General features: G+C 48.6%; 1 protein-coding gene across 2 annotated transcripts in view; it reads right to left on the bottom strand.

Moving 5' to 3' along the window:
- VPS50 (VPS50 subunit of EARP/GARPII complex) overlaps positions 1-24,834 on the bottom strand; it is a 2,190,829-nt gene that overhangs the window by 1,474,795 nt on the left and 691,200 nt on the right. For both annotated transcript variants that reach the window (XM_069648466.1, XM_069648467.1), the window contains one exon: positions 19,100-19,182. In XM_069648466.1, coding sequence (XP_069504567.1) covers positions 19,100-19,182 — 83 coding nt within the window. The remainder of the gene's footprint in view (positions 1-19,099; positions 19,183-24,834) is intronic.

Genomic DNA, 24,834 nt, shown 5'->3' with positions numbered 1-24,834 from the left:
AGGAATTCCCTGCATATGCTCTGTAGCTTGATGAAGAATTGCCTTGGTATCAGATATGGTATGTTCCTGAAGAAATGTAATAATCTCGGCAACACCACCATCTGCAACAGCACCCCTCTTCCCATCATTGGCAAAGGGAGCTTGGTCCAGAACCTCATGCTATTTTCAATGTTTTTTACCGCTTTCACGGTGTCATGCTGGTGTTCTGCCTCCACCGTGTGATATATGTCTATCCCCAGGTATTTGAACGTGTTTATTTCCCATGGTATTTGTAGGACCGGTAGTTGATCCTGTGGGACCCCTATATACCTCCCCAACGGGAATATGCTTGATTTTTTGGGATTCACTGCTATGCCCGACAGTGACGCACATTGCTCCATCACCTCCAGGATATATTGGAGGCTTTCCTCAGGGTATCGTACGTACAGCAACGTGTCATCTGCATATAGCGAAACCAGATGCGGTTCCCCTTTTATACTTATCCCTATTACTTCATACTGCTGTCTCAGGTATATTGCTATGGGCTCTAACACTATAATATACAACATCGTAGACCACAGGCATCCCTGTCTCGTGCCCCTACTCAGTTGCTACCTCTCCGGAATGATCGCTCAAGTCCTGACTCTGGCTAGCGGTGCACTGTACAATAGTTTGACCAATTTTAGGTACCCAGGCCCCATCCCATAGCTAGTCAGGGCTGCACTCAACCAGGGCCTTTTATCGCATCAAGCGATACAATCGCAATCTCACCCGAGTCTCCTTTGGTGTGCTCTATAACCCGTTGAAGTCGTCTAAGGTTGTCAAATATGTTCCTATGCAGGACATATGCGGTCTGATCAGGGTGTATTAGTTTACTTATGACTCGCTTCATTCTATTTGCCAACACCGCTGTGAGCATTTTGCTATCTTGGTTCAGCATCGATATCGGTCTACGATCCGCAATCACTGCATGGCTTATTGGGTTTGGGGAGTGGGATGATAATCGCTTCTCTCAGAGATTCTGGTAGTCTCTCTTTTTCGAATGCCTCATTTAACATTGCTAGCAGTGGGGGAAGCACCTCATTCCTATACGACTTGTAAAACTCGCTGGGGAGTCCGTCAGCCCATAGGGTCTTACTTGTGGGTAGTTGCACTACCACCTCTTCTAGTTCTTCTAGCGTGATTGGGGTATCTAAATCATCTCGCTCCTCCACGGTAATTTGTGGGATGCCTATGTCTTCCAGTGTGTCCATTATCCCCCTGCTATCGCGCCCTCCTTCATCCCCATACAACTTTTTATAATATTCAAGGAACTCTTGGTTTACGCCCTCTTGAGTATCCACTGATTGCCCATTCTCCCCGGTTATAACTCTGATCGGTGGTCTGGGGGTCTCACTCTTGTACAGCCATGCCAGCATCCTCCCCGGTTTGTCTCCATCTGCATGGTGCCTCTCTACATATTTTTTATAGTTCAGATTACATAGCCTCTCCCAATGTACTGCCCACTCCTGTTGCAGTTGGCTTACAGTTTCAGATTCCTCTTTGGTGCTGCCTCCCCTGCTCAATTCTGTCTCCAGCTTAGTCTCTGCCTTCAGCAGTTCTCTTAATATGCCTCCCTGTAGCCCTTTGGACTTGGCTATAGCTATCCCTCTCACCACCACTTTGAAAGCTTCCCACAGTGTGCCAGCTGACTCAACACTCCCAGTATTATCTTCAAAATAGTTTACAATTTCTTCTCTCAGATCCTCCCTAAACATTGCATCTTTCAGTGCCTCAGCTCTCAGTTGCCACGTTGGGATCCTGGCCCTTTGGGGTCGGTTTTGCCATATTGACTTTTTTTACACCCTCTTTAGGTATCCCTGCTATGGTTTCACCCACCCCAACAATCACAAGGATGGCGCCGTGTCACTTATCCTGTCTATCCCGCTCCTGATCGTCTTCAGACTCTGGGCAGCCCTGGGCGTCCAGCCAGCGTGTCGCCTCCTCCGGAGATTCAAAGAAATGCACTTTGCCTTTGTGTAAGACCTTGAGTTTCTTGGGGTACAAAATCATATATTTAAATCCGGCTGTTCACAATCTTCTTTTCACAGCCACATAGCTGTATCGTGTCTTTGCAACAGCATGGTGTAATCCGAGTAAGCAGCGATTGTGGCCGATGCCCGAGTTATTGTTGCGCCTTTCAGAAAACAATTCTAGGATCTTTTCCCTGTCTCTGTAGTTCAATATCTTTGCTATTATTGCGCGGGGAGGAGCCCCGGGTTGAGGCCTCCTCGTCTGGGCTCTGTGCGCCCGTTCAATCGCAAACTCCTGGGAGAGCTTACTAGCTTCTATTTCCTGGATTATCATATTCTCCATGTAGTCTGAAGGATCAGAGCCTTCTTCCCCCTTTGGTAGGCCCACCACGTGTATATTATTGTGTCTTGCTCGCCTCTCTGCCTCCTCCCCTCGGTTTTCCAGGTTGGACACTTGTTGCTTCAATATGTGGACCTCTTTGGCGTTGGCGGTGCTTACATCCGTGTTAGTTTTCACAGCTTTCTCTAGACCACTTGTACGTTCTGCCAACGCTCTCACATCTTGTCTCAGTAGGTTGACATCCACCCCTACTGCGTCTATCTTAGATTCCAGTGCCGCCTTCTGGTTCGCCATTGCAGTCTCCCACAAGGATTTTAGTTCTGTAATGGCCGCAAGGATCAGGTGGTCATCCCTTGGCATGGTCGTGTCCTCTGGTGTAGTGGCCATGGCTTGTGCAGGCGTTTTTGGGGACTGCTGCGGTTTAGTGAAGATGTCCATTGATAACTGCTTTCCTTTGACTTTGCCACCCTTGAGGGCCATTGCTCCGGACGTCGCTGGCACCCCGTCTGCTGCACGAGGTGCGTGACACCGGCAATATGCGAGCTCCTTTGTAGGTCTGCAGCCCTAACCTCACAGAAGCGGGGCTCTCAGTGGCGCCGCCCCGCCCCCAGTTTACTCATGCTCCTTGGTGTGCGGACCACAGCGTGCAGCTGCATCTCTCATCCACTGTCCTTTCAGGCCTGAACAGTCATGATTCACCAGTGGGGGCCACTGCCCTTCAGTAGTCCAGTACTCATACCATGGCACCACGCCCACGGATCGCCGCTCCTTCTTGCTCCGTGTGCAACCACTCCTTTGGCAGCGGTGCGTGGTAGCAGTTAGTGCGCACCCCTTCATTACTCCAGTAGTAGGGTACTAGCTTGCCAGCGTAGGGCGTGTCAGACGTTAGTTCTGCTGACATGATGGCATTCCATGGGGCCACCCATACCACACACTTATCCGGCACCCTTTCTGGGCAGATGATCACTTACTTGTGATCAATGAGAGCCCATTATTTAGCTCTCTCATCTGCACCCCGGCACACTTAGTCTCTGTGTTGTGCCTATGACTGCCTCATGCTTTGTAGTGCGCCGACAGCCATCCCTTCCTGCTCTTCTCATCCAATGTTAATCAGTTTCTCCTGTGCTGCGGGCCGTATTCCAGTCTCGCTTATTAGCTACTGTTCCCTTCCAGCACCTATTATGTAACATTCTGTGCTTACGATGCATCGAACATGGACTGCCTTGTTGTCTGGGCCCCGGCAGCGTCTGTTTGTTCCCATCCCTTCAGCTGCCCAGAAAGCCCTATGTTCCTTATCCAGGCTTACAACCGCAGTGTTGGGCAGAGTTATTTGCGGTCTCCTTCAACACTGTGCGGCTTCTCGCTACGGTCCTTTGGCGATGTGTATTCTGGTCGGCGCCACTCAGGATCTCCACCCGTGCGGTCTCAGGGTCATCAGGATCTGCGTTGTGCCACTGGAGGTTTCCGCATCTCCTCACGTTCCTTCTGCACCGTCTTTTCCTATCAGCCACCCTTTCCGCTGACTGCGGTATTCCGGCACTGCATCCACACAATGGAAAGGGGGACTCCGTATTTTGACGCCTGCTTCTGGCAGTAGGGATATGCTCCGTAATGTCCACTACCATACACCAGCAGCCCCTCGAAGGGTTGGATCCATGCAGATCTGTATACTCTTTGTTGCCGATAGCTGGCCGTGTTTCCGAACCGCTACTGTGCTGTTCGCCACTGCCTCTCAGCCATCTGGCTTCGGTCCTCCTTTGTTACAAGGCGGCCTGCATTTTGGGTATATCGCCTCGGGATTTCTCTGCCGAACTTTCAGTCGCCGTATTGAATCTACAGCTTGGATCTTCACGAAAGTGTGTTCATTTAGCTCTGCACATATTTATTTCTGTCTCGATTGCTGCAGTCCATGAGCTTGCGTTTGCCAGTATTTTGCCGGATCATCAGGAGACCTTCAGAGATACAACTTATATCATGGCTCCTCAGCCACGCCCCTCCGAACCACTGAACATTTAGCCATCTGGAAAGCTAAATCAGTTCTACTACAAAGCAAACCTGTAATCTCCATCTTAAACACATTACTGTTTGCAGCCGCAGTAACTCACTGAGCTATTGACAGGCATGGAATAAGCTTGTTACACATTGATCTATGCAGCATGCTTATTAACCCATTAAACTAAATTTCCTGACATGCTGTTGACTCTGAAAAGTAGGGTTGGGGTACAGGTAGTCCTATGCATGGCTTACCAGACATAACTGGCTCGTCCCAATGAACTATCCTACATGTGAATCAATAGATTTGTGGCTTGTGCCTCTGAAAAGTGCTCGGCTTTTGGCAGCCAGACATGGGAAAATTATAAGTCATGAAAAGCACAATACTGAGAGCAGGATGGCTTGAAGCGTACCAAAGTAATGCGATTTTCTCACACTGTCCATCAGTGTGCATCACACGAGCAGAGTAGAATGGAGAGGAAGAGCTTAGGCCCTATTCTTCTTCAGTGCTTTACCTGCCTACTGAAACCACCAAAACATGTTGTGTGTCATTACAGCATCACTGTTGAAGAATGCAGGTACTGTTCCAAAACGTAGCAGACCTACTAAGAAATCCAGGTATGATGACACTAAATGTGCATCAGCCCTGCTGTGAATAGTTGACTTTGTCTTATGAAAAGGGTATGGGAGCTCTGCTGAGCAATTAGCATACTGTGCCTAAATATGAGCAGAGCTGTTAATAGGTCCTGTTAAAATCAGTCCCATTACAAATAAGTACAGCACTGTTGAGAAGTGTTGACGCTGTCTCATTTAAAGAATAATAGCTAGTACTGGTGGGAAGTGCTCCTAATTTTACATAAAAAATATAAGGCCCCTCAAAGTCGTGTGTGTACCTTTTCACCCTCCCTACCTGTGTGCATTATACTGCCATTCCTTGCTCTCGCTTCTTTGACTAACAATTGGATGTGCCCTTTCATGTATGCATCCACACACACATATATAAATACTTGCAAACTTGTAAAGCTAAACTAAACAAATCTTCATATTTAACATTTTCCAATCACAAATGCCAAACAAAACTGCTTGCAGAGAGACTCTCAAAACTAAAACACATTGAAAACTTTAAGCCATTAAATGCCACAGTATGAAATGCCCAGGCAAATCACGGCTAAACTTCCTCTAATAAAACACACTTTTATACAGTACTAGAATAGTCTTCCACATTGGCCTTTAATAAGAATACTAATTCTAATGATATTCCTTAAAGCGTCAAAGCAGGGTCCAGTCCTGGGGAGCCTCCAAGGAAGGTAGCTTTCTGAGAGCCTCCTTGTGGCGCTGAACCCGAGACTGGGAAAGTGCGACCTGATGGAGTCCCGAGAGCTTGGAACCCCGTGAATCATGTGGTGAATTGGAGTAGCCCATCCCGCTCCCCGGAGAGCCAATGTTGCCCCCATAGTGATGGTGAATTTATCCTGAAGGTCGGAGCACAGAAGCAACGTCAGAGCCAAGGTGGTACCCGTGAGGTGTGCTGCCCAGCTGGTGCGCTGGAAGAAGGGCTTGAGACATCTCCTTGAGTCCTGCGATGGCTGCCCATTTCCCTCTCATCAAGTGGAGTGGCTCGGTCCTTCAGAGCACAACTCCCTGTCGGATGCTCTAAGTTGGGGATACGGGAGTAAAGTTGGATTTAAGAGAGCGCCTGTGAGGTACGCGGCCCCAACAGGATGCTGAGGAGGAGTGTGGAGAACTTCAATGCGCTCCCGAATGTTCACATGGGCCCTCATGCATGCCCTTAACTACTCTGCCCAGTGGATTACCGACTGCCACTTGACAACCACTTTGCATCCGCTTCATGGAGGAAGTGAGCACTTGAAGCCCCGGGGGGCAGGCCTTCCCACGCACGGCGCTCCACCAGAAACCAAGAGACGTCTCATAGCAATACTCTCTGCAGCCACTGCCGACTGCCACTTGTTGTTCACTTCAAATAGATATTAAATAAAGTTAAAATTGTTCGGCCTTGGAACGTCTGTCATTATGTGGAGGTCAGGATTGTTTGTGGGGATCTCTAGGGTCTCAATATTTACGGCCTCTGAGACCAATACCATTAACCCCCTTCTAGGACATCCCGTTTTTCCCTTCCACGCTGGTATGGAGTGGCATGAGAGACCTGCACGAGACACATTCTCCATGTGCCAAGTTTCAGGGAAAAGGAAAATATGCTTTGGACCCAAAGAATGAACACCTTGCTAGGTCCAACAGTTTGTTTTGGAGACCTGCACTGTTCCATGATAATAATTCCAACCAGGAGAAAGGCAAATGTAATGGGACCGCAGGTCTGCCTGCATTGAGGGGCATATTAGGATGGAACATCACCTGATTTCAATCGACAGCATGAGGTCAGAGTCTAAAGCAACACATAGCACTTCCTTCAGCTACCCTGCTGCTATTGTGCATCATAGCTCTAATAGTTAAGCATACCCAGTTTGGATGTGGGAGAACTCCTTATTTGGATGCAAGTCACTCGTGGTGGAGAGCTCTAAATTCGATCGCAATCAAACCCTCCGCTATTTCGTTGCCAATGACACTTAATTGTATAATATTAATTGTTGAGTTACTTGGATCGATCATTCTTTCAGCTGATATTATATCGCTACTAATGATTGAGAGAGACCCCATTGTATGTCTGAATCAGTGGATGAATTTGATAATAAGGGCATCAGTGTGTTCTTTCTCAAGCTTAGGAATAATAGTGAGGTATAGAGGGAATCCAACCATTGTATTGGACTCCAGAAGGCTTGGTGATCTGAAATAAACTTCAGTTTTTTCAGTATGGTTAGAGACCCTATACTAATTTCTCGATTGACAAAGATGGTAATGCGTAGCCTTTCCCTTTCCTTCCTCTGATGTTGATCAGGAGACTTTGCTGGTGGGGTTGTGTAGCACTCATAGGATTCTGTGGATCACCCTTTAATGCTGTATTGCCATAACCCACATCAATACATACATTTACCCTAATAGCAACCACCGTAGCACATATTTCCTCACCAATTTCTTTTACATTCAAGAATTCATTTTATCTACTGAAATTTCATGAGCACGGTGTCCAATTTATGTGAAGTAAAATTATGTAAGGCATCCTTTGTGCACCATGGAATAGAATCCATGTGGACAGCAGCATGAGTATCCTCTATGGGAATGATCGATACAGTCTTGGACTGGGCAAGAGTAATTGAGCTGTGTATTCATGTCCAAGCCTGTTAGGGCAAATAATCTATTCATCCGCCACTATATCCATGAGGGCAGGTTGATGACTACTTAAATTATCCGCAGGAGCCATCATTGGCTCAATCTCTTCTGGCATCTTGTTCAAGTTAGAAGAATTTGTTGTAAGTAGTTAGCCCCATCAGTGCCCTCTTCCATCCCGCCAATAACTTCACCTGAACCTTCATGATGGACCTCTACAGGGATTAAGTGATTTATCCCCCTTCGTGCATGTCAGTATGAGGAATTTTAGTAAAGATGTCTTCTGCTGGGCCCAAAGCTATAAATGATGAAGCCGCATTTTTATCAATGAGGGATACAGGGTTCGAAGCATAAGAGGGTATTCTGATCTAGTTTCTTTACTTGGCTTAATTTAATCCAGCAGAGCTGCTCATGTTCCCTGTAGGTGGGGATGTAGCCAGGATATTATTAGTGCAAATGACCGACCTTGGGGACAGGACCCACTCCTGAAACGATATGGTGGGGAAAAGTCCTCACTAGCTCTAAAGGGGTCTCCCTGCCTCAACAAAACTAATTAATGAGATGGTTGTCAGGGTGTCCAAATAAATGCCCACTGTACTGTTTACAAAACCAATTCTGACCCTCATACTTAATATACTACCAAAAACCAATACGAGGGAAAACCATAATGTGCTTGACTGTTTTCTTGCAGCCTTTTTTAATTCGTAGTTAAAGGAAGTTATAATTGGTAAATAAAAATGTATGTGGTATTCCAAAAGCAAGTGGCAAAGGGGACAACCCACTTCCCCTGGTCTTCATAATCAGTTTTTTATTATGGAAAGTAACTTCCTTCCCCTATAGTATTTAATAGTGCCACAGGGGACAATCTGTTTCCCTGATCTTTCCTGTTGGTGACAGTTTTGTCTTGGCAAGTTATCTATTGTGGTTACCCTAAAGTCTGCCAACTTGGTATACACTTCTACCAAGTTTTGTCAACTTTATGCCCCTCTCAACCACCGGGACGAGAAAGAGTATGGGTTGGTGACAACCAACTTAATTCTGTATTTTGTCTCTAATTTCCTTTCCTTTGGTTCTCATCTGTGCTGGGATTTCCTTACTCTCCCCAAGGCCCTTATTTATTTAACCTTTAGCTTGGATGTCTTTATTTCAATTTCCATTACTCCGCATTATGGGGTTTTTAAGTGGTGCTGTGTTTTACTTTACAATCACCTTCCTTTGACTAGAGACTCAGTCTCTTATACAGTATTATGGTGTAATAGTCTTCTTGCAGTCCCCCAATACAGCGGGTATGCTCTTTTGCCCAGACGCCCCAGTCACCTGTGTGTTCTACAGGTTTAAATATGCTGAACCGTGGTGTTTTACTATTTGTTGCGCCACTCAAAGCTCCTTCCTTTTCCTGGCCAAAACAGTACCTGTGCCTTGGGTTGTCAGCACTCTGGCGTTCCGCTGCCCACCTCGGTCTTAGAGCCTATGAAGTGGAGTTTCGCTGCTCTGGCGATTACAGACTTTATCCGCTGTCCTTTCTCTTGAGAATAAATTATATCGGGCAGCATTTGCCAGTTTACCGAATCAGTCCACCGCTTCTCCTGTGACTCTGCAGTGGCTCCACTACTGAAAGCAGAGGTCTGCCAAGCTCTTTTTCCATCTCCCTGCTCGGCTCCACTTTCGTGTTTTGACAGCTGTTTGCCAACGTTTTTGTCGGGATTCACACCCTCCTCGGTACTCGACATAAGAACCAAGGCAAGGGTTTCCTGCCTCTTCGTTCACCGGCTAGCTTTCTTCTTTCCTCTGTATCTCAAAATGCTGAGTGAGCCGGCAATCACTAGTAAGCTTCTCCATGCTCGCCGGTTCTCCCACCCTCTGCTTCCGAACTCCTTGGGACCATAGCAGTTTTGTATCAAACGGCCCTTTCCCCATTCGCTTTCTGATCGTTCAGTTTCTCCCCTTTCTGATCCTTTGTTCTTTGAAACTGCTTCCATCACGTTGTCTGCTCCAGCTACTACTCCTACAACCTCCTCTGCTACTACCACCACCCAACTTGTGTTGGGTCCTTTCTTTCTTTTACTGAGGAAACCATAGTCAAACACAAACGAAGGACTAACTAACATGTCGGTTACAGTTCTGTGCCTCCTCATCCCAGTACTTTCTGTGAGCCTTCATTACTGGCATAACTTTACCTAAGTAACAAAATTGGTGTAAATTACAGGTATTAACCTAGGAAAAAGTAGACCCAACCTTTTGGTTAGTTCAATTTTTAGGGTCTGAGGCAGTGTCCTCTTGTCGGTGTTCAAGGACAGAACCCCTGGCTTCGTCACACTTATCTTTTACTTATGCTACAATACAGCTGATTTCCATATCTGCACCCTCATTCAATACAGATAGCAACAGTTCATTTTCATTCATCAATTTTTCACATCACCAGTTGAAGGATAGATTTTAGCAATTTCATTCACTTTCCTTTGAGGGCAAGGGTACATCACAGCCTTTCTTTTAGGCATTTCATAAACAAACAGACCTGTATTGGTCATGCCGAATGGCTTGTGGGGGCACCCATAGTCTTATGTATTTATTTATTTATTTATTGTTTGCTTATTAGGTTGGGTGTGTGACTCCCCACCTGAATACACCAGGGACGTGCTTATAATGAATCGCGGAGAAGGTCACAACAAATCGCAACAGGTGAGGAAGTGGACTTCATTTAGCCTCAGATACCTGGAGTCCTGCAATTTGTCTAGGAACATTTAATACCTGTAGGAAGGGGCTTCTGGGCTCCACCTGTTAACTGCCGCTTGCAACTGCTCATGCTTTTGTTCATATTTGTAAGACAAATCAACTGCATGCTGAGAGACTCATCAGAACAGAAGGCTTTGCCTTAAGGACAGAATTACATTATTTTTTCAGCTACCATCCTGACTGGGAGGTGTTAATGATGCTCTCAAGCTTGGTGAAGTAAAATGTTGAGAAATATGCTCTCAGACTTTACAAGTTGCATTATTCATTTACTGTTGCAGCCACATTAAAGAACACTTCATTAGGAAGCAAATCTCCTTGTTTATATGAAGCCATAAAGGGATCTTATTTAAGAATTAAATATTTTAAAAAATGCATCCTCTACAAAGAAAGAAAACTTCGACCTCAAATGAGGTGCCTCCAGTCACCTGCATTGGCAGAAAAATGATACAATAAATATATATGGGATACATTACTCACCGTAATCATATTTCTGATGCTTTTATCTGCTATGCATAAGCCAACATCTAGTGGTAGCCGCAGAGTATTACATTTCATAGTTTCAAAACTCAAAAAAGAATGTCGACAGGGCGTGCCAGTAATACTATCCCTAGTGTGACGTCTACTGTACCCTTCACGTGTCAAGGTCCGTCAAATTGTTTTGCTTCGGACACGAGGTAGCATGAAGTATAGTGTGAGTTCAGATGTAATAGAGCAGATAGGAGTAGATAAAGCCAGAAAACATCTATGCACCCTCTCTCCAAGGGGAGGAAGGGTGGGCGCACGTGAATCTAGGCAGATACAAGCATCAGAAATACAATTATGGTGAGTAATGTATACCTTCTGAGGCTTGTGGAATTTGCTTAGATCACATGCTGTGCAGATTAGCGAGCAGTGTTAGGAGAAGCTGGTGGGTTGTGAGAAGGTTCATTGGCAAACAGATATTTTAGAACCACTTGTCCTACCTGTATATCTATCTGTCTTGGAATGGGTGTCAATGCAGAAGTGCTGAGTGAAAGTGTGTACTGAGCTCCATGCAGCTGCTTTGCAAATGCTGTCTAAGTGGACATTTGCAATAAATGCCATAGGAGCTCCTGTGCTCCTTGTGGAGTGAGCTCTTGGCGGTGTCTTGTCTGACAGGGAATAGCACAGTTGTATGCATCCGACTATCCATCTGGAGAAGGCATTCTTGGAAATGCAGTCTCCTTCTCTGCCTGGGGCTATGGAGACAAACAGTTGGTCTGTTTTCCTTAGGAATCTGGTCTTGTTTACATAGTAAAGGACCGCCCTCCTTATATCTAGTGTGTGGAGTTTTACCTGAGCTGAGCTTTTTGGGTTCTAGAAGAAAGCCGGAAGCTGAATGGACTGGTTCACATGAAATGTTTTTATTGAAATGAACATGAAATAAGGACAAGACTGAGACGAAATTTAGAGATGAACTTAGAAGAGAACCTAGGATGTGTACGTTAAACCAGTTTGTCTTTGTGTATGACAAAGAAAGGATCCTGCACTGACAATGCTTGCAATTCACTAACTCTTCTTATGGAAGTAATAGCCACTAAGAAGGCAGTCTTGTAAGGCAGTCTTGTAAGTCAGGTGTTTCAAGACTCGACTTGTGCATCGGCTCGAAAGGGGCTAACATGAGCTTTGTGAGTACTACACTGAGATCCCATCCTGGCGGTGGGTTTGAAATTGGAGGCTGGAGTCTCTTTACTCCCTCCATGAATGCTTTGATGACCGGCACCTTCCACCACAATACTTTATGTGGGAGGTGGTGTAAGCCGACAAGGCTGCCAGGTGAACCTTTATAGAGCTGAATACTAACCACGACTCTAGCAAGTGGAGCATATAGTTTAGAATGTGGGATGGGGTGCATTCTATGAGGTTTATTTGTTTAGACTGGCACCAAATTACAAATCTCCTCCACTTGTCAAAATAACACTGTCAAGTGTTTGGCTTTCGTGCCTGCTTGAGGATATCCATACACCTCTGTGGTAGGTTAAGATGTCCGAAGTCTTTGACTTCAAAAGCCACGCTGCCAAGTGCATCGAGTGAGGTTGCGGTTGCACTGTTAATCCCTGTGAGTGAGTAAGTTGGTCTGGCATGGGAGTTTGATGGGATCGCACATCGCCTGTTTGTGCAGATGTGGATACCATGGCTGTCTTGCCCACATAGGAGCAACTAGGATGAGAATCACTTGTTCCTTGTGGATCTTGTTCACCACTTTTTCATGAGAGGAGTCAGGGGGAAAAACGTAATTAAATCTCCCTGACCAGTTCATCCATAGGGCGTTCCCCTTGGAGCCTGGTTTGAGGGAACCTGGACGCGAAGTCTAGGCATTGTTGAAACCTCATTGAGAGAAGAGGTGGTCTACGACCTTTGTGTCTAGTTGCCACTCGTGTTCCTCTGGTATGGGATCTCTGCTCAGTGAGTCGGCTAGAGAGTTGAGTTCCCCTGGAACTTGTTGTGAGGATAGGAATATTTTCCGTTTGAGTGCCCATTTTCAAATTTGTTGTGCTAGTTTGGACAGATTTGGAGAACGTGTGGCCCCCTGTTTGTTGATGTAAAACATTGCCATAGTTCTGTCAGTGAAGACTTGCACCGACTGGTCTGCTAGGTGTGTCTTGAATGCCTGTGTTGTGTGATGAAGGTGATGAGCCCTCCACCCGGCGAGAGACGCGTCTGTCATAACTATCGTCTGCACTTCTGTATCGTGGAAGGGTTTCCCCTTCAACAGATTTTCCCTTGTCCACCAGCTAAGGCTTTGTACCAGTGTTGGCAAAACAACCACTAGATCATCCCACTAATTGCCCACTGACCGCTTGCCTGAGACCACTGTTTCGCCAACCATTCCTGCCTAGCTTAGCGTAAGCTTATCTGGCAGCCGGCCTGATAATGAGGTATTTGCAGAAACATATTTTGGACTCTTTCCTTTGACAGGAAGACTAACCCCTCTTTTGAGTCTATTACAGCTCCGAGGAACTGTTTGGTTGTGCTTGGCAGTAGGCTCGATTTTTTCTTGTTTATTGAGAAGCCCAATTGAAAGAAAAGGTTGATAGCTCTTTGAATGTTTTGCCTGAAATTTGGGGAGTGTCCCCTGTAATCAGCCAGTCGTCCAGGTAACGGTACACTGGGATTGCCTCCCTGCAGGTGCGCTGCAACCACCGCCAGTACTTTTGTGAATACCCTTGGTGCGGATGCTGTTCCGAAGGGTAGCACTTTAAATTGGTAGTGCTGGTTTGCTATCTTGAACCACAAGAATCTCATGTGCGCTGGGAACATTGAAATATGAAAATAGGCATCTTTCATATCCAATGTTGCCATGTAGTCTCCCCGCGTTAGCAGCGGGATAACTTCTTGTAGCGTAGTCATGCAGAACTTTTTGTGGCTTGATATAGGTGTAATACTGGGTGCATTGTTAGATCTTTTTTTTGGCACAAGGAAGTAGGTTGAATAAATACTCTTGTTTACCTGGTTCGCCGGGACGACTTCAATGGTGTCCTTTTGGAGCAGCGTTGTGATTTCCTCAAGAAGGATGCGTTCTTCCTTCAAGTGAGTCTTTTGACGCAGTGGATGGTTCTGGGGTCGCTGGATTAGTTCCACACAATACCCACCAGTCACGGTGGATAGCACACATTTGTCGGAGGTGATTCCCTCTCATGCTTGGGTGAAGTTTGAAATAAGCCCTCCTACTGGGGAGGCATGGGAGGGCACCTGAAGCGGGTAGTCACTGTTTTGGAAGTATGGCTCCACGTCTAGTAGTGAAGGACCTCCTCTGGCCGTGAGATCTGCGCTGTCCCCTTTGGTAACCCTGTGAGGCCTGGCCTTGATTGTTACCCCAGGACGATCCCTGATTTTGTTTGTAGCTTGAACCCCTGTGTGAATTTTGTCTGCGAAAGCGACGAAAATTATTATTACCTCTTTGCCCTGTGGGTTTATTGGTAAACTGGCCGAGGACTTTAAGGTGTCATATTCCTCTTTAGCAAATTTTAGGGTGTCTTCAACGGCCTTTCCGAAGAGGAAGTTGGGCTCAATAGGCATATTAAGAAGCGTAGCTTGAGTCTCTTACTTGAAACCAGACTGGCCTAGCCATGCATGTCTCTTAATAATTGTTCCTTCTGCAATAATTCTGCCTGCATTGTCAGCGGCATCTAAAATACTTTTCAGAATGCAGCTAGAAACTGCTCTGCCTTCTGCCGCTACCAGGGCCAATTGGGTCTTAAGGGGTTCAGGAGCTGAACACATTAATGTGGATACCTCATCCCATTTATTGCAGTTATAATACGCCAGAAGTGTGGTATTGTTAGCGATTCTAGCCTAAAAGGCAGCTGAAGAGGCTACTTTCCACCCCATGGTGTATAGTATCTTAATTTCCTTGTCCGGTGGTGCCTCCGAAGAGGCTATGGGTGTCCCAGCTCTCTTTCTTGTTGTTGTAACTACCAAAGAGTCTGGTTTGAGCTGTCCCCTGATATAGAGAGGATCTGTGGGAGCAGGGTGGAAGAGCTTCTCAATGCGTCGATTAACAGCCTGCGTCTGGTTAGGTGTCTCCAGAGAAGGCTGTGTCCTCCGCTGGATAGTTTGCAGGATAGGAATGAACTGCATGACTGCTTTCCTATCCCCTAAAATGTCCTCAACAAAGTCCTTGTCTTGTTGAGTTACCTGTGTGTTTATATGAAAATGCTCAGCTGCCTGGATGACCATGTCGTTTTGTAGTGGCTGGTTGTCTATTGGCGAATCTGTTACTGGGGGGTCTAGGGTGACGGGGGAGGCTATGTTACAAACATATGCATATCCTCTTCCTCATCTTCATCGCCATAGTCCTGTTCTCTGCCCTCCTGAGCTGTATAGATGTCTTCAGTTTCAGTATCTGGGTCATACAGATCAATGAAGGGTGGGTCCTGCTAGGATGGGCTAGCCAGGTTATCTAGACAAGACTTTTTAGGAGGGGGCTGAGGAGTAGGGGCATCTGCAGAGGTTCGAGAACCAGAGGCCGCTGAGTGGTGATTTGAAAGTTTTGGAAAGAATCTGAATTCTTTTCAAAATATTTGTCATAAAGGTCATCCTTCTCATGACTCTATCAATGTCCTCACATTGGGCCGAACTTGGAATGGACATAGAGCCTAGTGGAAAAGCCTTAACTTGAGCCGTGACAGGGACTTGAGGTGAGGGCTGTCCCTTGTTTTATAGAGCTGCTGACAAGCATTTCTCTTTCCTTGTGTGGATGGGAATCCCTCTACCTGTGTGATTAATGGAAACTTTCCTTATGAGGGGTTTTAGAAGAGTGCTTCTTGGACTCCTTCCCCTTTAGTAGGCTCTTAGGGGCGTTTTTGCTTAACCAGGTGGTCTATTCCTGACTGTCTTGAGGTTTTGCCATCTTCGACGAGGCATGTCGAACTTTGGCTGTGGAGTGACCCAACGTCTCTCGTCTGCCGACATGCAACGTTCGGGAACAGATTTAGGCACGACGTCTGTGCTGTCTTTCGACAGTCGGGCCTGTCATGCAGCGATCGGGACCTCAAGTGCCCAGAGGACAGGGATTCTGTGGACCTCTCCCTAGACGTCGTGTGTGGGCCCTTAGTTTGTTTGTTTGTTTGTTTATTTATTTGGTAATGCGCTCCAAACCCGTGGGCATCTGGGCGCAGCAATACAAGAGGACTCGAAACTTAGTTGATAAACGTGTCGAATCACGCCCTTTGGCTGTGCATTTAGTGGTAGGGGCAGTGTGAGCGATGATGTCGCCAGTGGTCAGCCCTGTAACAGGGCCACCTGCCTGTCTGTTGGGGTCGGGGTGTGCACTTGGGAAGCTGAAATTTCCCTGTCGCCTTCGCCTTCCAAAAATGCGGCATTGCTGCCATCGCTGTAGGTCCCCTCCACGTCCATGGTGGCCTCGGCCTGCATGGCGTGGTGGGCCCAGCGCTTAGTTAAACGGTCCCTTAACGTCTTAGGTTTCAAGAGCTTACAGGCTTGACAATTCCCTTCAAAGTGATCCCATGGGAGACAAAGGTTGCACACCAAGTCATCTCCCAAAACGCTGACTAGAGGCCAAAAGAAAATTTGGCTATGGCACAGGAAGCATTCACAGCTCTCAGGGCAGGACGACCAAGGCAAAAACCTTCCCCCCCCATGCTTCCAACGTCTTGATTTCTCTCTCAGGAGCCAAAGAGGTAAATGCAGACTTCAAGTTGGCCACCACAGCCTGAACCACCGAACTCCCAGCAGAAACATGAGTGGACAGAAAGGCTGAGTCAAAAGGAGCCAGACTGTGCTTCTTTGTCATGTCTCAGTCAACTGCAGGGACAGAGGCATGCTTCTCCCACACTTCTAAAACTGGGGAAACCACTGCTGGGTTAATAGGCAGCATTGTCGCCCTCATCCAGAAGATCATGTAAGCTTGAACTGAACTTTTGGCCTCGAAGGGGCTGACAAGCCCAGCGGCTTGGCCACTTTGGCCATCAGTCATTGAACTGAAACTAGGTGAAGCCAGACATCCTACTACGGAGAGGTATCCAAACCACTGACCTCCTGAAGGTTGGGACCCAGCACCAACTAATCCTCCCTTCGCCAAAGAAATCTTACGGAGAGTCCATCACTTCTCTAGGGCACAGGGGTTCTAGCCCAAAACGGATATGATCACCCTCTTCATCAAAGATTTCTCCCAGCTCTGCCCCATAAGAAGCAGAGCGTACTCCACAGAAACTCTGGTGTCGCAGGTGCCACGGCAGGTGGAGCTGGCATTGGCCACTTGATGCCAGAGCTGATCGGCACACTAGGTCCTCACCCATGGGAGCTGGGGCCGATCCTGTAGGAATGCAGTTGCAGTCCTGCGCAGAGTCCCTGCTGCCTTGTTTAAGCTCAGTGGGCCAGAGGGCCCTTAGGCCAAAGCTGTCAGTGTCAGGGCCTTGACGAAGAACTCGGGCATCTTCAGCCATAATGCCTCGCATTTCAATCAAGTGGAGGATTGGGTGGGAAATGCTACTTATGGAGCTGTCTCATCTGAGAAGTCCTTGTAGTGGTGACTCTTCGGAAAAGGGTGCCAAGAGAAAGTGCTGGGTGACTGGTACCTCTTGTGACGATTCAACGATTCAACTTTTCGTGCTTCTCCTTTCAGAACGGGGATCAGTTTTCCAATTTTTATTCTGCGCCCAGGGATAGATTGATTCCCCTAGTTGTCTTTTTCCTTTTGGAGAAAGGTGAACAGTTCTACTGCACGTTCCCGAAGAGGCTGTTACCTGTACTGACATGACCCACAGTCCTGGGGATCATGTTTCTCCCCCCAAATAGTAGAGACATAGGGCCTCATTATGGGTCTGGCGGTAACCCTGCCGGTGCCACCGGCCGGTTGCCGCTGGACTCATAAGATTTTTTACCGCACATGACTTCCCAGTGCCACCAGAGTATTACAAGTCTGGTGGCCCGGGAAGTCAGGAGTCGGTAAAATATAAGTCCCCATTCCCACAGAGTTGCATAAGGTGCTTCTGTGAATGGTCTGCCTGCCGTGGCCGCAGCGCACAGTAGGTTCAGACCTGTCGGGCAGAGCAGCCACAGCAGGCAGACATGCTTGTTTCCGGACCTGCAAACTTGTCATGAGGCCCAGAGTCTGTGGGGGTTGGAGGCCAATATTTGTCATCCATAGTCTGCACAGGACTTGAAGCTCGAGGCGTTTGTAGGATTTGGCGTAACGCAAAACTCAAAGTAACGATGTTCCTGAAACAAGCGAAGTACACAAATAAAAAATGAACTGAGGTCATGGGGTGTGTGGTGCCTCAATATATACTGGTCTCTACTTCATAACCTGCGTGGGAAGCATACAGGCATCAAGCAGAGAAGATACAGAGCCATGCTCGATCCAATGCTTGCGGAAACAGTTTGGATAAATAGCTCCGCTAGAGATAGATGATCATAGATGAGACATCCCTGAGAGGAGGGAATCCATTAGAAAAGGACCACTGAAAAAAGTACAATGAGGTTTCAAGTTGTACGTCAAGTAGTAGTATGATACCACCACATTCTTCAGATACATTTCAAGCGCTGCTTGACATGACATACATGCACTTACGTTGGCACATGGCTCACCTTTCAGCACTGGTGTAGAAAAACATGCAACATGGTGCACACATGACAGTTATCGGTGTTAAAGGGTCAAAGGCTAGCAATGGTTAAAATGTAGTGTTAAATAAAGTAAAAATCTAGGGTGATCGCAAAATTACCTCCCTATACAACATCTCTACAAAAATGTAGGAATTCACAAAGTAGACTTTGAGGAGCTAAGGGTCCATGTTGCATTTTTGTAAGGCATCAGCTGCACAAGCGTCCACTCGGGGATCTTTCTCTGCAATCAAAATAACCCACCAGGATCAACCAGTGCAGCATCCACCGAAAACAAACTTGCAGAAAACCAGAAATGTTAGATCGCTTTTAAAATGCTGTGGGTATTTACCTGATTTAGCTTCATTTGACGGTTTTGCAACGCACTGTGTTATATGGTTTTCTCTGACTTATGCGTTTTCATGTTTCATTTCAATGTTTACTTTTAGTTATTTGTGAACACCTGAAATCGTATTCAGCGTTGGTTCATTTTCTAATCGAATTAATCAAACATATAGAAATATAACTACAGAACGAAATGTTCAGCTTGCCAGCATCAGATGCGAACAATGACAGCATGAAAATACATATTAACCCTTTGGAAAAGGAGGCTCTATTGTGATAGAGACGTTTCCCAGAAATGGGACCATCCCCCGATTTGTTAATGAAACAGAAAATGCATACAAACATGAAACCCCCTTGGGCAAACTGAGTGACTCACCTTATGCAACTGTAGTGTTTGAAAGTGCTGGCAGCCTTTTGGCATTCCAGGCAGAGCTGGATAGCTCCAGGATAATCCTCTTCCTTAGAACATTAAGAAAAGAAAATGAGCCAAACGTCATATTCTGAGTCATTCCTTACAAGAAATGCATGTTAATAGAATTACACTAAGAGGATAATAAAATGATTAATTTAAAACGCAATTTCTCATGGGCATGTTTCAAAGCAGAGCTCACTTCTGCAAAGGGAATTTAAAGTACTGCCAGTTTTAATTTCCCTCAAGATTACACTCACAGCGGCTTCATTCAATGCTAGGAACTACTTCAAAAGGAAACCATGGCAAGTAAGTCACCTAACAACATAAAATCAAGCTGCAATCACAAATCAAACAATACTTTGTACGAACACATACTTTACAAATGAAGACGTTCTTGTAGATATCAGGACATCTTTTTTAGTTTTTAACCCTTTGAATGGCTATACAAATCACGACACAGAGGGAGAAGAGCCACTGCTATTGGGATGTATGTAGTGTCTGTGACTAAAAGACAACTGCCTTTCATGAGTATAAGGAGAAGCAGCAGAGAAAACAACTCCTGCCCAGCCCCACAATATACTAAGCCAGCAGAGATCCCAATCATAATGTAAAACAGTCCCAGCCCAACAGGTACTTCCTTTGCCTCTTGTGGTAAGATGTGCTATCATATGGAGACTTGATGAAAGAGGCACTCTAAGTCTGAAGAGTGGGTGACTAGCAATATTTTCAGCAGAAATGTTCACGTTCAATGATGATGTCTGTAAAAGGGTGAGGAGTGGGGTCTTAAATTCCAGTAGGGCCCTTTAACCTTTAATTTTTAGGCTTATTCTTGAGCCTCAACAGCATGTTTGTATTTTGTTTATTGCTGTGCATTAAGTTTACAGAACAAAACTTTGCACAAACAATACAAAAGGAAATTTGCCAACATTATAAACAGAAAATCCATAAAATGCAAAACTGTCCATTACATTAACAAGCCATACATTCATAATTCAATATAACTAACTTTTAAAATTCGTTATAAAAACACACCTTAGGGTAAATTGGGGGTGGCGCTGTGGAGCAGCCCAAGATGGCTGCCTAGCTCCTGAGCTCCGTGTGGGACTGGGCGATATCCGTCTATATCTGCGGCCACACTGTGCGTTACACGCTTATCTCTTCATCACTTTTTCCCCACACTTCAGCGCCTCCGCCGAGCGAAATTCCGGCTCCTCTACGACCCCGGGCGACCCAGATCGGGGTCCTGGACTGGGCGGCCTGACTCCGGCTCTCTTCTCCGCGGTGTGCGCGGCGCCGGCCCGAGGCCCTCCCCCTTCTCGGGGCCTGGCACCCCTCCTGAGCGCTCGATCGGGCGGACTGCGGCCCGATCGGAATCGCGGCGGCCTCCAGGCGTCCTGGGTCTGACACCCCCCGGGAGCGGCCTGACTGGGGGCCCGTGGCCGGTGGCGACGCGGACGCGTCCCGGCCCTCCGCCGGCCGTGAGAGGGCTTCGGCTGTGGTCCCTTGCTGGAGGATCGGGGGGGTGCGCCCCCGGAAGGTAAGAGGCGGCTGCCGGTGGGCCCTACATCCCCGCCCGGCCCCCCCGGGCGGACTGCGGCCCGCTGGGGGACCCGTCAGCACACCGCGGCCTGCGGATCGGCAGCGACGTCCCCCACCAGGTCCCCACTTGAGACTGGCTCTCTCCCCCGCGGTGTGCGCGGCGCCGGCCCGAGGCCCTCCCCCTTCTCAGGGCCTAGCACCTCTCCTGGGCGCTCGATCGGGCGGACTGCGGCCCGATCGGAGTCGCGGCGGCCTCCAGGCGTCCTGGGCCTGACACCCCCCGGGAGCGGCCTGACTGGGGGCCCGTGGCCGGTGACGACGCGGACGCGTCCCGGCCCTCCGCCGGCCGTGAGAGGGCTTCGGCTGTGGTCCCTTGCTGGGGGATCGGGGGGGTGCGCCCCCGGAAGGTGGGGGGCGGCTGCCGGTGGCCCCTACATCCCCGCCCGGCCCCCCCGGGCGGACTGCGGCCCGCTGGGGGAACCGTCAGCACACCGCGGCCTGCGGATCGGCATTGACGTCCCCCACCACGTCCCCGCTTGAGACTGGCTTAGTGGCGCCCCCCCCCCCCCAGATTCGCTTCCCGGGTCGCCTGCCTCTGCGGCCCGGACCTCTCCACACTGTGGGCCCTGGGTGCTGCCCAACACCAGCACACCCCAATCAGCCCCGCTGGGCCCTGTTCTCCTTCACCTGAGAGGCCTCCACAGCTGGGGTTCTCCCCCCTGGTATTGCCCCCGCACTCTTCTCTCTGATATTGGGACCACCGCCTACTCCCCCCCCGCGCACCAACCCACGATGCCTAGCAAGATCAAGGGATCCTCCAGGGGGGGTGCCATGGATAGATTCGCCAGGGCTGTCCAGAGGGAGGAGGCTGACCGGGACTTACCTATTACTGAGGAGCTGGAGAACAACGTTTGCCCCTCTCCTGCGGCCCCTGACCTGACCACGATCATGGAAGCTATGGCCAAAAACTTTGCTTCCTTTCACGAGAAGCTTGACGACATCAATGCCAATGTTGCCTCTTTAAAGACACGGGTGGATCAGGCGGGGACCAGGATCACGGACGCCGAAAACCGTATATCAACTAATGAGGATGCTATACATGCGCTACAAGATACTGTGGCATCACTGTCCCAAGATATGCGGAATGTGAAAGCAAAGTGTGAGGACCTCGAGTCGCGCTCCCGCAGGAACAATCTGCGTATTATCGGAGTGCCAGAAAACGCTTTAAAGGGTCGCATGGAAGACGCGGTCGAATCATTATTGAGGTCCCTCCTGGGTGACCCCGCCATGTCCCCATACTTCACCGTCGAGCGCGCTCATCGGGCTCTGTCACCCAGACCCAAGCCAGGGGACATTCCCAGACCCATCATAGCCAGGATTCTCAATTATAGAGACAGAGATCTTATTCTCCGCCTGGCCCGAGAGAAGGGAGACCTGCGATCCGAGTCACACACAGTGAGAATCTTCCCGGACTTCTCTGTAGCGGTCCAGCAAGAGAGGCGTCAATTCATTGGAGTCAAGAAACTACTCAGAGAACGGAATGTCCCCTATGCTATCCTGTTTCCAGCCCGTCTCAAAATCACACATAATGGGAAATTGTACTTTTTCACTGTACCAGAGGAGGCGGTGAAATTCATCGAGGCGCATCTGCCGCTTCCCAACCCGGCGGGAGCTCAGGCTGAGGATGTCTGAGCCGATGCCACACACTAACTGGCCTTCTCTATCTTGTCCATGGTACTCTTCAATCGGAACGTGGTCATTGTAACAACTCACAACAGTCCTATGGTCTCAGGCCCCCTGTGTGCCCAGCCGGGCGAGGTGCTCGGCTGGCTATGGTGGCCTGTCTTCTGATCCGGGTACTGCAGAACCTGTCACTGACGGCGTTGCTGTCATGCATATTTGTCCTTAAAGCCGCCCACACGGCCACAGCACACCTCGCTGCATTTGCAATGTTCTTGGTTTTTTGGTTCCCGCTGCTTTGGTGCCCCTGTTGGGCACGGGAAGGGTGTCATCCCTGTTGGATGTCGCCCCCCGACCTCCATGTTATGGGGAGTGTCGGGTTAGCTGGAGATACCTGCTGGGAGGGGTGGGGGTTTCACACTGCAAGTTGGGGGTGGGCAGTGAGGGTGGGGCGCGGTTGGGGTGGGGATTGGGGACATGTTCTCGAAAATGGCAGTGGCGGACTGACAGCTGGTCGCGCACCGGATCGCAATGCTCTAATTGTACATCATTCTGTTTCTACATTTCAGCATCTGTGGTGGGATGTTCACTAAGCTTATTGAGATATATCTGTCCGCTTCAGTCATGGGCACTCTGTCATTGGGAGATCCGGTGACCATTGCACTGGGGTCCGGTACTGGGGGAGGTGGGACCTGGCGTCCTCTGACGTTGGATCACTATCTCTGGTTTCTCCGCAATGGGATTTTATTGATTGGGGTACTAGTATGGCTGTGACGATAATGACATGGAATGTTCGTGGCCTCAGCAATTACACCAAGGGTCGCAGGATCATGGCTTACGCTAATAGGCACCACTGCAAGGTGTTACTCCTGCAGGAAACACACTCCACTGGCCCGTTGGCCAGAAGCATTGCGCCCACATGGGGTCCCCTCAGGTACTTCACGACCTACTCTACAAGGGCCCGTGGAGTGCTGACACTAATTCACAAGTCTCTTAAATTCTCTCTTCACAGAAGCTATATTGACCCGGGGGGGAGGTACATCATCCTGCATTGCGCCATCGCCAACAGAGATTACCTACTCGTGAACACTTATGGCCCCAATGTAGACTCCCCTGAGTTTATTGATCAGGTGGTGTCCATACTCCTGGGATACGTGGGTGTACAGATCATCTGGGGTGGTGACATGAATTTTATTTTAGACCCTGCCGTGGACAGGACTGGCTCTACCCCCAGACCCTTAGCGAGTGCAGCGCGCAGGCTCTTGACACACTGCAAGTCACTGGATATCCTGGACAGTTGGAGAGCTCTCCATCCGCTAACGCGGGAATACACATATTATTCATCGGTACATGATAGCTCTTCTAGAATTGATCTGATCCTACTGTCGGCCCAACTGATTGGTGGGGTTTCAGATATTCGTATACTTGCACGTACTCTGTCTGATCATTCACCGGTCATACTGATCGTTAACATGGGCATCCTAGCCCCCACCATGAATACTTGGCGCTTTAAATCGGCCGCCCTGCAGGACATCGTTTTCAAGGCAGACATTCTGTCGGATATTCGGTCCTACTTTGAATTCAACTCGCCACAGGACACCACCCGGGGGGTCCGCTGGGACGCCTTCAAGGTTTTCATTCGGGGGGCAGCCATCTCTAGGGAGTCCGGGGTTCTCAAGTCCATTAGGGCCTCCCTGTCGCGATCCGAAGCCAAACTGCGAGATCTTGAGCGGGCCCACCCCACCTCTGTTGACCCTGTTATCCTTTCCCAGATAAGTGAGGAACTCAAGCTGTTCAACGAGCAGGCCGTCAGGGAGGTGCAGTACTTTAGCCGACCTCAGGCGGCGCGGAAATACGGTGAGGGGGACAGACCTGGCAAAACTCTGGCCGCCTTGGCCAGGGGGGAGTGGGGGCCAGCCCAAATCACCTGCGTCAGAGGTAGCAATGGGTCGACCCAGTGGTCAGACCAACATATTTTAGAGACCTTCACAGACTTTTACTCCGAACTGTACTCGCAGCCTCCCGAACATAGCGAATCGCAGATGCGCGAGCTCCTTGCCCAGATCCCCACCACTGTCGTCTCCCATGCTACAAGGGAACAGCTAGACTCCCCCTTCACCCTGGACGAAATAGTGGAGGCCATTTCCAGCCTTCCGAAGGGTAAAGCACCGGGCCCCGACGGGCTTACGGCCGAATTCTTTCAGGAGCACGTGGCCATATTGGGCCCCGAATTGCTTGAGGTCTGGAATGAATCCCTGCGCCTGGGCTCTCTTCCCCCATCCCTACGTGAAGCTGTTATCACGGTTCTCCTTAACCCTGGCAAGCCGCCCGATGAATGTGGTTCGTATCGCCCCCTCTCACTCATGAACCTAGATACGAAGATCTTCGCCAAGGTGATTGCTAATCGCTTTCTCCCGGTCATGCCTTATATGGTTCATGAGGACCAGTCCGGTTTTGTCCCTGGCAGGTCCACATCACAC

This window comes from Ambystoma mexicanum, chromosome 2q (assembly GCF_040938575.1).
Source record: "Ambystoma mexicanum isolate Mex_15411 chromosome 2q, UKY_AmexF1_1, whole genome shotgun sequence".
Lineage (NCBI taxonomy): Eukaryota > Metazoa > Chordata > Amphibia > Caudata > Ambystomatidae > Ambystoma > Ambystoma mexicanum.
This window is presented reverse-complemented; position numbering and strand designations above follow the sequence as displayed.